The following is a 12186-nucleotide window of genomic DNA, read 5'->3' as shown; positions in this document are numbered from 1 at the left end:
CACCGGTCTGGAGAAGGCCTTGCAGTTGTGTTTGATTGTCTCTGGTATTTTTGAGCTGTGACTCAGCCCATGCATGGCTGAGAACACCAAAAGGGAGCTTTTGTTTAAGATTGTTTTGAGTGGATGGAGGGGTGGGTGTTTCTCTCATGAAATGCCTGAGGTGTTGCTTTCTCTTCTGTCTCCTTCTTCATGGTCAGACTCTGTTGTGCTTGCACCCAGATGTGGTGTTTGGTGCACACAGGTCCAACACGCTGGAGCTCTGCTCTCCGGGCAGGCTCTGCAGTGGGATCATCATGCTGTGATGACAGGCTGCATCACCAGGATTGCAAACCATTCAAAATTGTCCACATTCTATGAAATATATGGGTGAAAAGAGAGAGGAGTGGCTCTTCTCATCTGCCTCCCCCTCCTGGAGCAGCCTGAGCATTGTTTCAGGGCTGGCTCTCAGTGGGCTGTTGGCAGCATGGTCCAGGCACTCCTGCATCAGGAACTGGCCCATGGTGAAATCAAACCCCAGGATGACTCCCTGAGCAAAGATCTGGAGGGTGAGCAGAGCCTGTGTGAGGGTTGGCTGTTGTTACATTTCCAAATGTCCTATCTTTTAATACAGCTGAGTCCCAAGAGCAGAGATCATCAGGCAAAACAAACACAATTATGCAAAACAAACCTGGTTCCCAAAGCAAGCACTGACACCCCCTCCTTTCCTGGCAAAGAAAATCACTGCTGTAGCTATTTACCCAGTCTGAGAGCTGGAGGATTGGGTTTGCTGTTCAGTTTCTTGGCTTTTGGGGTTTTGTGTTGCAACCTTTATTTAAACATAGGGTATAGAGAAGACGCTTGTTTTGTTTGTTTGGGGTTTTCTTTCTGTTTCTATGACTTTTAAAGGACTGAAGAGTTTATTGTGTGTGAAATGCAGGAAGAGTCTAAATGAACAACAGATGAGAGGAAATAGACTGAGGAAAATTAGGGCTATTTGCTACCAAAGGAAGTAATCATTGTACATATATTAAATTCCAATCTCTAACTGAGAATGTGCTTGTTGTGCAAGAAATCTGACTGTAGAGGAAAACAGGGAAATATGTGGAGTCTTGGCAAGGCTGGACTTTAAAAGTGGTAAGTATGGGTTTGGTGCACTGGTGGTAAATAAGCCAGGAGGCAGCTTGTACTGAAGTGAGTGGTGCCTGGAGAGTCACCCAGAGTTTCCCATCGTAGCTGAAGGTCATTCTCTGTGCAGAAGGGGGAAACTGTTCTACCATACCTCTGCTATTTGTAGGTAATGTTTAGTATGATTTTATAATGAGAATATAAATTCTTTATGAACTTTCATCTGCCACATTCTCAGCTCATCCATCGTTAGAGACACCTGACTCACCTGTTACTTATTACTTATTACTTATTACTTACCTGTAAGTCCTTGCTGGGCTGTTCCTTAAGGATACACTGCTCGTTTTCACTGGAGATAACCCTTACCTGGCAATCCCCTTCAGTGTTTCAGCCAAGTGAGGGTTTAGATGATCACAAGGGAGGTGCTGAATGCTCTGGTTCTTCTTCCCTTGGTCCCTGCAGGCTAACAGCAGGGCAGGTGCACGTGTGCATTTCACTGCTGGGAGGCAGAATCACTGGTTGTTTCAGTGATAAACTACTCACAGTGAGAGCCAGTATGAATGGAATAAGGACCCTCACCAGGGATTTGTGGAGTGCATAATATGTGGGCTTGACTTTTACAAGGATGCCTTAAATCAGCCACAAATTTGACATTACTACATCTTTAAGCAAAACACAGCATTCCTCATTATTACAAGATGGCAGACCCCCTGCTCAGTTAATTCAGCAAGGATATGGAATGATTTTTTAATTATTTTTTGTTTTCTAGCATTAGAAAAATTGTAGCCTGGGGGCATATTGCTTTGACAGATTGGGGTTATATGGTTGAAGCTGACCTATGCAGCTTCCTTCCCCTTCCCCCTCCTGGCAGGCAGATGAAGCATTTATATTGCAAGTGGCTAGCTGTGTTTTGTTCTTGATCTGATGGAAGGCCACCACAGAAGTCAAAAAGGACTTGTTACATATTTTGCTTTTCCTGGGAGGAATGCTTGAAAGCTCAGTGAAGAACCTGTAAAAATTTTAAGAAAAATAAAATAAAATTTGGCCATGTGGGAGGAAGCATTCAAGCACAGGAAAGAATAAGGAATTGCACAGTCAAATAAGCAGTTCCTGGCAGAATTTAGAGACCAGCAGCAGTAAGAAGGGTGCATCAGCATGTAGAAAAGAGTGGAAATGAACTGAAGAGAAATGATAGCATCATATTTAGAATCTGTCACTTTATCTGAATTATGTTGACTGGTTATTAGCAAAAGAGAAGGAATTGAGTTTTTAGAGGAGGAATGGTTTCATTTCCCCTTCATTAGCTGAGGAACCTGCTGACAGGAATTAAGACAGAATATTGCTAAATGGCAGCTTCAGCCATGCAAGAAAGGGTTGTTTTTAACCCAGAGCTGCTCAGTGACTGCATTTGCAGCATGACCCTGCTTAAAAAAAACAAAACTCTGCTGGCAAAACTAAGGCTGCTTTGTGCTGCTATGTGAGAATGGGAAGGAGAGGTCCGGGCGGGAATCCCGTAGGGCAGTGGTGCCTCTGACGCCTGTGTCATGAAAATATGCCTCCAGTTAACCATTGTCCTCTGACCTCAATCCATGCTGAAACAGGGGCTTTGCATAATCATGGAAGGAGACGGCTCCTGCTCCAAGAGATGTTATGTTTTGAATTTCCAAAACAGACAAAGGAGACATTGTCAGCCCTTCACACATGGGAAACAGAGGCAGAGAGAGAGATTTGTCTGGGGCAAGCAGGCTAATTTTGACAGAATGGGCACTTAAAGTAAGGTTTCCTGAATTCATTTGTGTATTATGACCACAAGATTGGCCTTTCCTTTCTAATATTGGATTTTGTTCTTCCTGCAACTTCAGTTCGGGTAAAGGGTTGTTCATCAAAAACATTCTTTTATTCTATTCTGTTTAAAAGATATGCTAGGGATTCTTTCCTTGGACTAAACTGTGCAGCTTCCAAAACTGTGCAGGTCCAAGTTGCAACTCTGCAAACACGTCAGAGAGCTTCAGGTGGATTTTCATGTTGGGACTGCCAGGAACAGTAATGCAAGAAAAGGCAGAGGTGTGACTTTGTCTTCTGCTTGTCTTTGTGCCCTTGGAGATCACAACCCCATGGCTATGTGAAGGGGAGCCTGCAAGAGCAGTAATGCTGCTCTGCTCAGCTTCACATGGGAAGCAAAATCTTACTAACTCCAATGTCCATTTGTCTTGCTCAAGCTTGTTAAATCCAGAAAAGCCAGTGAGACATGACATTGCATGACCAAACTGGGGCTGCTTGGCCTTTTTATGAGGCAGTATTGAGTGGAACCATCTGGGCTAGGAGAAGACCACACTTCTGAAATGAGCCTTTAGGAACACTAAAGTTAAGTGGCTGTCTGGGACACCATGCTGAAAGGAAGGGCACTCACAGCTGCATGGGGCTTATGGGTTTATTTCATCTCTGATGACAAAAAAAAACCTTACTAGTCATGTGGTTCCTCATAAATATCAAGCCACTGTTGACAAGTGGCACTGCCTGTGTTCTCAGCCATGCTGAAACAGAGTTCCCCCAGCTTTCTGACTGCTAATGGACGATGCTTTACAGTTACCTTATTTTTCTCTAAACTTAAAGGCAATCCCAAGTTATACTTCAAGAACAGCAACTTCAGTATCTTAAGTGCCTTGGGTGAATACTTGCATGGTCATCCATCTAATGTGCAAGTGGCTCACCTCTCTGGCTCCTGAGGTCCCAGTCTCCTGGAAGGTGTACTGCTCACTTGCCTGAGGGCTGAGGGAATCTGTTCCTTGGAAATGAATATATTTCTAGAAAGCTAAATACAAATTTGGGAGCATAACTTTCACTATGTAAATGGTGCATCTCAACTTAGGCAGTTAAAACTATTCTTTTGCTTTAAAGTCTCTGTTTAGTTTTGTTTGTTAGGGGTTTTTTTTATTTAAGCCCCATTGGGGCAGCTTCCTTAAGTACTTGCAGAGGCCTGGTTCCAGTTTCCAAAGATAAATCTGATTTCTGTGTTAGGAGGCAAGCTCTTTCCTTCAAGCACTTTTCTGTGTGACAGACTTGGAAAGGGGCAAATCGGATTCAGTAGAATTTCAAAAATTGTAACCTATTTTCCTCTGCTTTTTATCATTGAGATGAATCTTTGAGAAAGATCATTCATGGTAAAATACTTACCAGGGTATTACCTCAGCTAAGGTAATAGCTCTTATAGTGTAGGTTTGAAGAAAGAAGTACTTGCTCCTTAAGCTTTTGCCAGTCCGTGTCCTGTTCAAGCTGTCTGTGTTTCAATGGACTCCAGAAGCTTTGCATGATATTTATTAATCTGATTTACTAACAGTCTCCTAAAGTTTAAACAGAGACAGAGAGAGAAGATAAGCTGGACTCAGGCTTACAGGAATCAGATTCATGCCAACTCTGCCACTTCCATTTGACTTTATGCACATCAGTTAATATTTGTGGTTCCCCTGTCTACCAAATGCAGATATTAATTCTTGCCTTTTACCACTATCCATACTTGTACAGATGGCATGTTTGGACAGGAATCAGCTCCTCCTGTGTCTGTGGATACCTGACACATAAATGAGTCCCTGATCTTAGGGATCAGGGGGAAGCAACCTTCTAGTTGCTTCTGTAGCCACAAAATAATAAATGCCTTCAACCTGCTCACTGAAAAACCTTTGGATTACATTGGTGAAAATAAAAAGTCCACTGCAGTTCACAAGTCAAAAACTGCTGATAGTGTTTAGCACCAATGTCTGTCATTGAACATCTGGCATTCATCACTACTTTCCTTTTCTTTCTGCTGTCATATTTTATCCCATCTATTGGAGGTTCCTTAGCTCAGTCGGTATAAATTATGGCTGCCTCTCAGGGTAGTGGAATCACTACAGGCTGCAAGGTAAAGGAAGGAAAAAGAAGTCGGCTTAAGGAAAGAGTCTGCTCCCCTTTTCTTCCCCTCTCCCTGTACACAGACAGCACTGGACAGCATTACTAGACAGCAAGATACTCTTCCTGTTGAAGAGAGATGGAATAGTTTCCAAAAATAACAAATGTCTTTACCAGCCCTACTTATGAAGGTGGAAAGCAGGAGAGGAATTGGAGCTGGAGTGGACACCCGTTGCCATTGTTGGAAAGAGCAAAATCGGCCACTTTGGAACAGCCCTTCAGCAAGTTTGTAATGAATTAGGAAAGCAAACTTTACTTAATATGAGACTTCCTGGGCAATGGCTTTGATGTATTATTTTAAAATTAGATTGCTCTTATTGCAGAAATTTAAGTTACTACTAGAAGAATAATACTGAAGGTGCTAGGAAAACATGGGTGTGTTAAAATTAGCCAAAAGAGAATACTGTTACTATTTTTTTCCTCAAAAAAACTTTTCACTGCCACCTCAATGGCCATTACATTCAGTGCTCCCGAGCCGTGCTGGCAAGGCAGTGAGCCCTAGCAGCATTCCAAAGATGCATTTCTGATGGGGAGATGAATCCTCCAGCACCCCTATGTGGAACATTTCCAGTTGCATATGTGTGTTCCCTGCCAAAGCCAGGTGCTTCTGTGTGCACAGTGTAACACAGCCCTGTGCCCCACAAGCTCGTGCCAGCTTTAGGAGCTAGAGAAGGTATTTCCTTGTTCTGGAAGCACAAAGACACCTCAATCCCACACTGCTGGCAGTTAGGGAAGAAAAGGCCCATTTCCCTCTGTGTGCAGAGGGCTATTGTAGACTGCCATCTCTGTCAATCCCAGAACTTTATGGGCTGAAGCTGGAGGGTCTCTGTTAGAGACAGCTGTCATGTTTTCAGTTCTAGGGACAGCTTGTATTGTTGGGGGCTTCATTATACTTGGAACAGCAAGAATTCCCCTTGTCATTATGTATGTTCTTCCTGGTTGTCTTGCTCTTCCCTTCTATTTAGTCTCGTGTCAAAAGTGTGTCTGAAGTTTGTTTGATTTAGTGTCAGGTTGACTGAAATGGGAATAAATTATTGCTGCTATTGCTGGTTGTCAGCTCAGCCTTCTCTTTCTGCAAAGCATATTGCATTCCTGATTTCCCATTGTTTTTCGTTTATGTGCCTGTGGTGTTATCCTGCTACTTACTGCAGACTCCCAGATTTCAGCTCAGCAGCCAGATCGGTCAAGCAGTGGGTGTCCTGGTCAGCATCTGCATGGAGTGGAAGTGATAGGCCCAACTCATAAACAGAGAGGCTGCTGGGCTGTCCTTCAGAGCAGGTCCTGGCTGGCACAGCGGGCACACAGTGCTTAGTGTGACAGGCCAGGCAGTGCCAGGAGACACAGTTGCTCTCTGAAGTCAATAGATAGGTTCAGTCCTGGTGATTTGTTCTGACTTCGTACTCTGTTGCTGGGAATGGACATTCTGGTGAAGGTGCTACTGCTTGGCAAGGCTAAAATGGTGGGCAGTGAGAAAGAGAAACACGGGCCTAATGTTGCACACACTGCTTTGCATGAGATATTGCAAGAAAAAAATAGCCCACGAGTACAGTGGAATGGATGATGTGATGTTGATTTACTCTCAGTTTTTTGCTGTCTGCACTAGATCTCTGCTTGCCAAGCATCTGTCCCGTTACTAGCAGAATATTTATTCTATTTTCTCTTCTTCTTGTAGAAAATTTTACTACATCACACTGCTGAGAGACCCCGTATCTCGTTACCTCAGCGAATGGCGTCACGTCCAACGAGGAGCTACTTGGAAGACCTCCTTGCACATGTGTGATGGCAGGACACCAACTCCTGAAGAGCTGCCATCGTGCTATGAGGGCACGGACTGGTCGGGCTGCACGCTGCAGGAGTTCATGGATTGCCCATATAATTTGGCCAACAACCGCCAAGTGAGGATGTTGGCTGACTTGAGCTTAGTGGGCTGCTACAACATGTCCTTCATCCCAGAGAACAAGCGAGCACAGATCCTGCTGGAGAGTGCAAAAAAAAACCTCAAAGACATGGCCTTCTTCGGCCTGACAGAGTTCCAGAGAAAGACTCAGTACCTGTTTGAGAGAACTTTTAACCTGAAATTCATCCGGCCCTTCATGCAGTACAACAGCACGCGGGCAGGAGGGGTGGAGGTGGATAACGACACCATCCGCAGGATCGAGGAGCTCAATGACTTGGACATGCAGCTCTATGACTATGCAAAGGACCTCTTCCAACAGCGCTACCAGTACAAACGGCAGCTGGAGAGGATGGAGCAGAGGATAAAGAACCGGGAAGAGAGGCTTCTTCACCGGTCCAATGAAGCACTTCCCAAGGAAGAGACCGAAGAGCAAGGACGTTTGCCCACTGAGGACTACATGAGCCATATTATAGAGAAGTGGTAGCCTAGGCAGACTTTTATATTAATGATATTCTAGGGTTTCCATATAAGAGATCATGGAAGTAAAATTGCAAAAACAACAAAAAAAAATATTTTATTTAAAAACAAGTCTGTAAAACAGAAGATAGATTGCTTCCTTAAGCATAGGGTCTTTTTACTGTTTCTTACAAGACCGATGATATTCTTAAAAAAACAATAAATACATAAAAATAAAAAAAGGGTCAACATTCTAATGCAGAGGTAAAAAATGCACAAATGCAGTTACCCACTCATACAAAGAATACAAAATACAAAAGAATGTTTCTTATCCTCACAATTTTAACACAAATGGCAGAAGTAGGAATTTTTGAAATCTCTTTCTCCCCTGGGCATAATGATCTAAAGATACATAATTAAAAAGAAGGAAATAGAGGTTTTCTTTTATGGGGGTGGTGGGATGGGAATTGCATTGTTTGTCAGTAACTGATAATGGTGACTAAGTTGAGGATTGGCCATCCTGTCAGGCTGGGATCTCAGCACACAGGCACTCACAGCGTTTCAGCTGGCAGCCACTGCCAGAAAGTAGAGCACCATTAAAAAAAAAAGAAGAAAACCAGTCAGAGGATGAGAAACATTAAAGCAAATTGACTACAGCCTGGGATATGTACTTAGCACAGTGGTTCTGATGCATTACACTGGTATCACATATACATACGCAGCTTCATCACAAAAGTAATAGGGAATTCATGCACAAAACTCCCAGATTTGTTTCCCAGACAGGTCCCACAACAAGTCAAAAGCCAACCATAGACTCAAACCTGCATTCCCATGTTATCCTGTCAGCTTACACCACTACCACTCAAGCCACCATCAGTATTGTGTGTTAACAGCACATGAAAACCCTCTCCTACATACTAAAAAAAAAGAAAGAAAAGTTTAAATACTCCTTCATAAATCCACACAAAATTCAGACCCCGCAAATGATCAGTCATTAATGGGAACATGACAAAGGGGTGGTTGTGTTTTGTTTGTTGCTATGTGAAATACTGACCCAGAATAAGCTTACAGACGTACTCTAGCTGTATTATTTCAGTTATTTTTACTTGCTTTTATCAAGAGGTAATGGGCATCAGCTGGCTTCCAGTGAAGTCACTAGAACTGATTTAAGTGGGAACAGGATGGGGCTGTCTTTCAGAGCTGTGAAAATTTCTGACTATGGGTCTGAATTATGAGACAGTGCACATTGTCTTTTGGCAGGGTGCCTGTTCTGCAGCCCTTACTTTAAATGAACAAGCTGTGTTCATAAAACTGGAAAGGAGAATCATGGATAGTGTTTTTTTAGTCTCAGACCACTCTCAAAGCAGAACTCTTTCAATGCTGTTTTTTAGGGCCTCATGTAAGTTTAATCCTCCAGTGTGGGGACAGTCTAACCAGGTTCTGCTTACTGACTTTTCAGTCATAGTTCAGTCATAGAACAACAATGGCTTCTCTAATTCCTCTTCCCACTCGCCAAATTAAAATATGGCTCATTTTTTTGCTGTTGCAAGCACTTCTTTGTTTGGCTGGAAGCATGGAAATGAAGTAGTTTTTGCCTGGTTCATGTCTCACTCCGTTATTGCTCAGCCTGTAGGACCTGAACCAGCTATTGTTTAGGGTAAACTCTGAACCAAATGGAATATGATTTGATTTTCAAAGGCCATGTTAACTGCAAATCAAATATGGCATTGAAATCACTGGAGGAGAGGCAGAGAGCTGGTGCACTCAACTTTAGCATGTCATTTTTACAAGCATCCCTTTCCCATCATACAAATCCATTGATGTGCTGCTTGGCTTGTATTTTAATTCTTTCTCTGCCTCTGTGCACTGTTTCCAGCAGTTTCAAGTTCAGACTGAGTTTTGCAAAGGGAAAAGAGTTTTGCAAAGAGAAAGAGATTTTGCAAATCTCTGTTCTCCTGTGCATGCCCTGGGGGATACACCTTGCTTTTGGAGACGTTCTTCTCCTCAAGAGTAAAGACAACTAAAAACTTGAGAACAGAAAATAAAAAGAGCACTTAGGGCTCAAATACAATTCTGTTACAGCCCTGAGCCAAAGTCCACCAAAGTCAGAGGATGTCTTTCCTGTTGCTTTCAGATGGATTTTGGTCAGGTCTGCATCCTGCTGCTGCAAAGTGCACAAGCACACACTCACCTGTCTGCAGGCACCAAATGACTCCTGTTCCCAGAAATGTGTAGCCTGGCCATAAGCATTTCCACCTAGATGAAAATTGGGAAGCAAAATGAAGCAGTATTTGGTGGTTGGCTTGGGGGCAGAAGGTATTATAAGTCCATTTGCTCATCTCTGAATTCCAAGACTGGGAGAAGCTATGTCTGGTAGTTGCCAGCACTTTTATGTGTTGCTGTAACTAAAGAAAACATTTGTATCTTAAAAATTCGACTTTACAGGCTGTTTATCCACAAAACCGACACAAGACATATAAAAAGCAACTGTTCTATGTGCACAGTTTCCACCTTTCCCCAAAAGCTTTTCAGGGTGCGTCCTGTGTTATGGATCCATAGCACACAAGTGGTGCCTGCAGCTAATCCCTGTTTGTGTGGCACTGCTGGGACTGCGTGATTCACACCAGTATTGTGATTGTGCTGTGTCTGCCTGAGCTGTTCCTGTGTTACAGGCTCTGAGTAACCAGCTGGATGTTAATGAATCTGTCTGCAGGGTTGTCTAAATCAGAAGCAGCCTCTGACCTTAGAAGCATGTCAGTAGAAGACCTTGTTCCAACATTTTCTTTGTAGTATATTGCAGTAACAAGCAGAAGAACTGAAATTATATTGAAAACTGTTAACAGTTTCATTTCAACCACAAAAGGAGGGCTGACCTCACTTAGTACTGAGGCAGAAGTTTCTAGATTTAAATCCTGCACCCAGCAAATGCCTCCGTTTTCCCACCTCTACACTGGGAGTAACAAATTTACAGACTCTAAAAGGGTATTCCAGGGTATGAAAAGTATAGGGCACTTTGAAACAGATTCTGAGTAATGGAAATGAACAGAATCACCCAAAAGCCATCCCTCACCCTGGCTGCTGTGCTGGTCTGCTTATGGCTGTAAGCCATGTGTTAATTTATTTTAAGTGCTGTGTACCAGAACATGGGTTGCAGGACACACCTGGCACTATCTTCTTCCTTTAGTGAGTGCAAGGGAACTTTTTTAACATAATGTGAATGTAGCTTTTTGTGATTTATATGTACCACAGCTTGAAGTGGTACTATTTCTTTTCTTTTTAGGACTGATATTTTGATGCTACAATAACATGAAAAGTGTGTGTGTAGTTTTAAAATGAGTGGAGAACAATGGCTTTAAGGCACTCTGGCAGAAGTAGTGGCCAGACAGTAGATTCCTGTTCAATATTTGCCCGTTTCTTCCAAAATGTTTTTCCTGTGGCATCCAGATACACCACGACCTTCTTCAGTACACGAAGTGTTTCTTCAGGGGGTCTGTCTATGTGTCATGATCCAGCTCAGGTTAAGAGAGTGCTGGGAGCAGTGCGAGCAGGTGCGAGATTGGACCTGTCTCTCAGGGACTTGGTGAGGCAGTTCCCCTTGAAATCAGAATTTACCTGGTCAGATGCTTACCCACCCCACAGTGTTTCTGCCATGGTTCCAGGGGTACCCCCTGGAAAGCCTTTACAAAGGCTGGGGCTGTGTAAGGTGTTTAAGGCTGTATAGGGCAGCAGTACCAGTGTGAGTGAGCAATTTGGGCAGGAAAAGGCAGTGGTCCTTCAGGCTCTGCCATCTGGCACTGTGCTGACCCTGGCACGTCACAGACAAGGATTGGGCTCAGTGGGGATTTCCCAGCAGACTTCATTCCTGCTCTGGGAAGGTAGAAAGGCTAAGACATGTTGTAGTGCTAAGAAGTCAATGTGCTTTTAGTTAAAGCTAAACTTCACTGCTTGGTGGTGGTGTTGCTGAAGAAAACATTTTCTTGCTGGTTTGTCTCATCCCAGTTAGCTCTGTTGAAGGAGTTTGCTTCATCCAAAGTTTTCCAGACAGTCAGGTACCACCTTGTACCCAATCCAGGTCACAAAATGCAGGATTGACTGGTACAGTTGACAGCCCAGGCTGTCAGAGGGTTCAAAGTCAAGCACAAACAAAGAAAAAGTCAGCAAAGGATCAGTGTGAATTTCTGGCTTGTCTGAATTTCTCCCTTTATACCCAACATTTTGGAATAAATGAGGAGCATTTCAGTTGGTGGTTTTGCACCCCATAGTCCATTACTTGCTTACAAAACTGGGATGACAATGAAAGCAGCATAAGAAAGATCCCAATAAGGTTCTGAATTCTCTCTCCCTGGGCTGTCCTGTTAGAGCAAAAAGGAGCAGTGCAGTTGCTGAGAGAACAAGGCAGGAGGACTCCCCAGTGACAGTGCAGACTATTGGGAAGTTTTTGCTCTGAGCCAGTCAAGTCACTTCACAGGGACCAGTGGACAGCTACGGAAGGTGATGAAAATGTTACAGCACAGGGCCTGACCAAGGTTCATATCTTGGGGTTAAAAGCATCTCTAGTGTCTTGCTGGTGTTTAGAGTTACCCAGACCCCCTCCTACCCCATAGGCTTTTCCAGTCATCACAAAAAAGGGATAGTACTACAGGAATTCATCAACCAAACTATGCTTAATACTGTATTCCCAGAGCTATAGCTTGGCATGCAACCTGATACTATCTGCTGGATCCAAATCACAAGGCTGGCTGCGTTCTCTTTTTATTCTTGTTTTCACTTTCATTAATATTAGC

At 43.4% G+C, this 12186-nt stretch overlaps 1 protein-coding gene across 1 annotated transcript in view; it reads left to right on the top strand.

Annotated features, from left to right (window-relative positions):
* Nucleotides 1-9003, top strand: part of HS6ST1 (heparan sulfate 6-O-sulfotransferase 1) — a 180144-nt gene extending 171141 nt beyond the window's left edge. Inside the window, exon 2 of the mRNA XM_048314301.1 lies at nucleotides 6722-9003. Within this exon, the coding sequence (XP_048170258.1) occupies nucleotides 6722-7430 (709 nt within the window). The 3' untranslated portion in view covers nucleotides 7431-9003. The remainder of the gene's footprint in view (nucleotides 1-6721) is intronic.
* Nucleotides 9004-12186: the final 3183 nt, after the last annotated feature.

The sequence above is a fragment of the Corvus hawaiiensis genome, chromosome 10 (genome assembly GCF_020740725.1).
Source record: "Corvus hawaiiensis isolate bCorHaw1 chromosome 10, bCorHaw1.pri.cur, whole genome shotgun sequence".
NCBI lineage: Eukaryota > Metazoa > Chordata > Aves > Passeriformes > Corvidae > Corvus > Corvus hawaiiensis.
The sequence above is the reverse complement of the archived record's forward strand: the minus strand, read 5'-3'. Positions and strand labels throughout refer to the sequence as shown.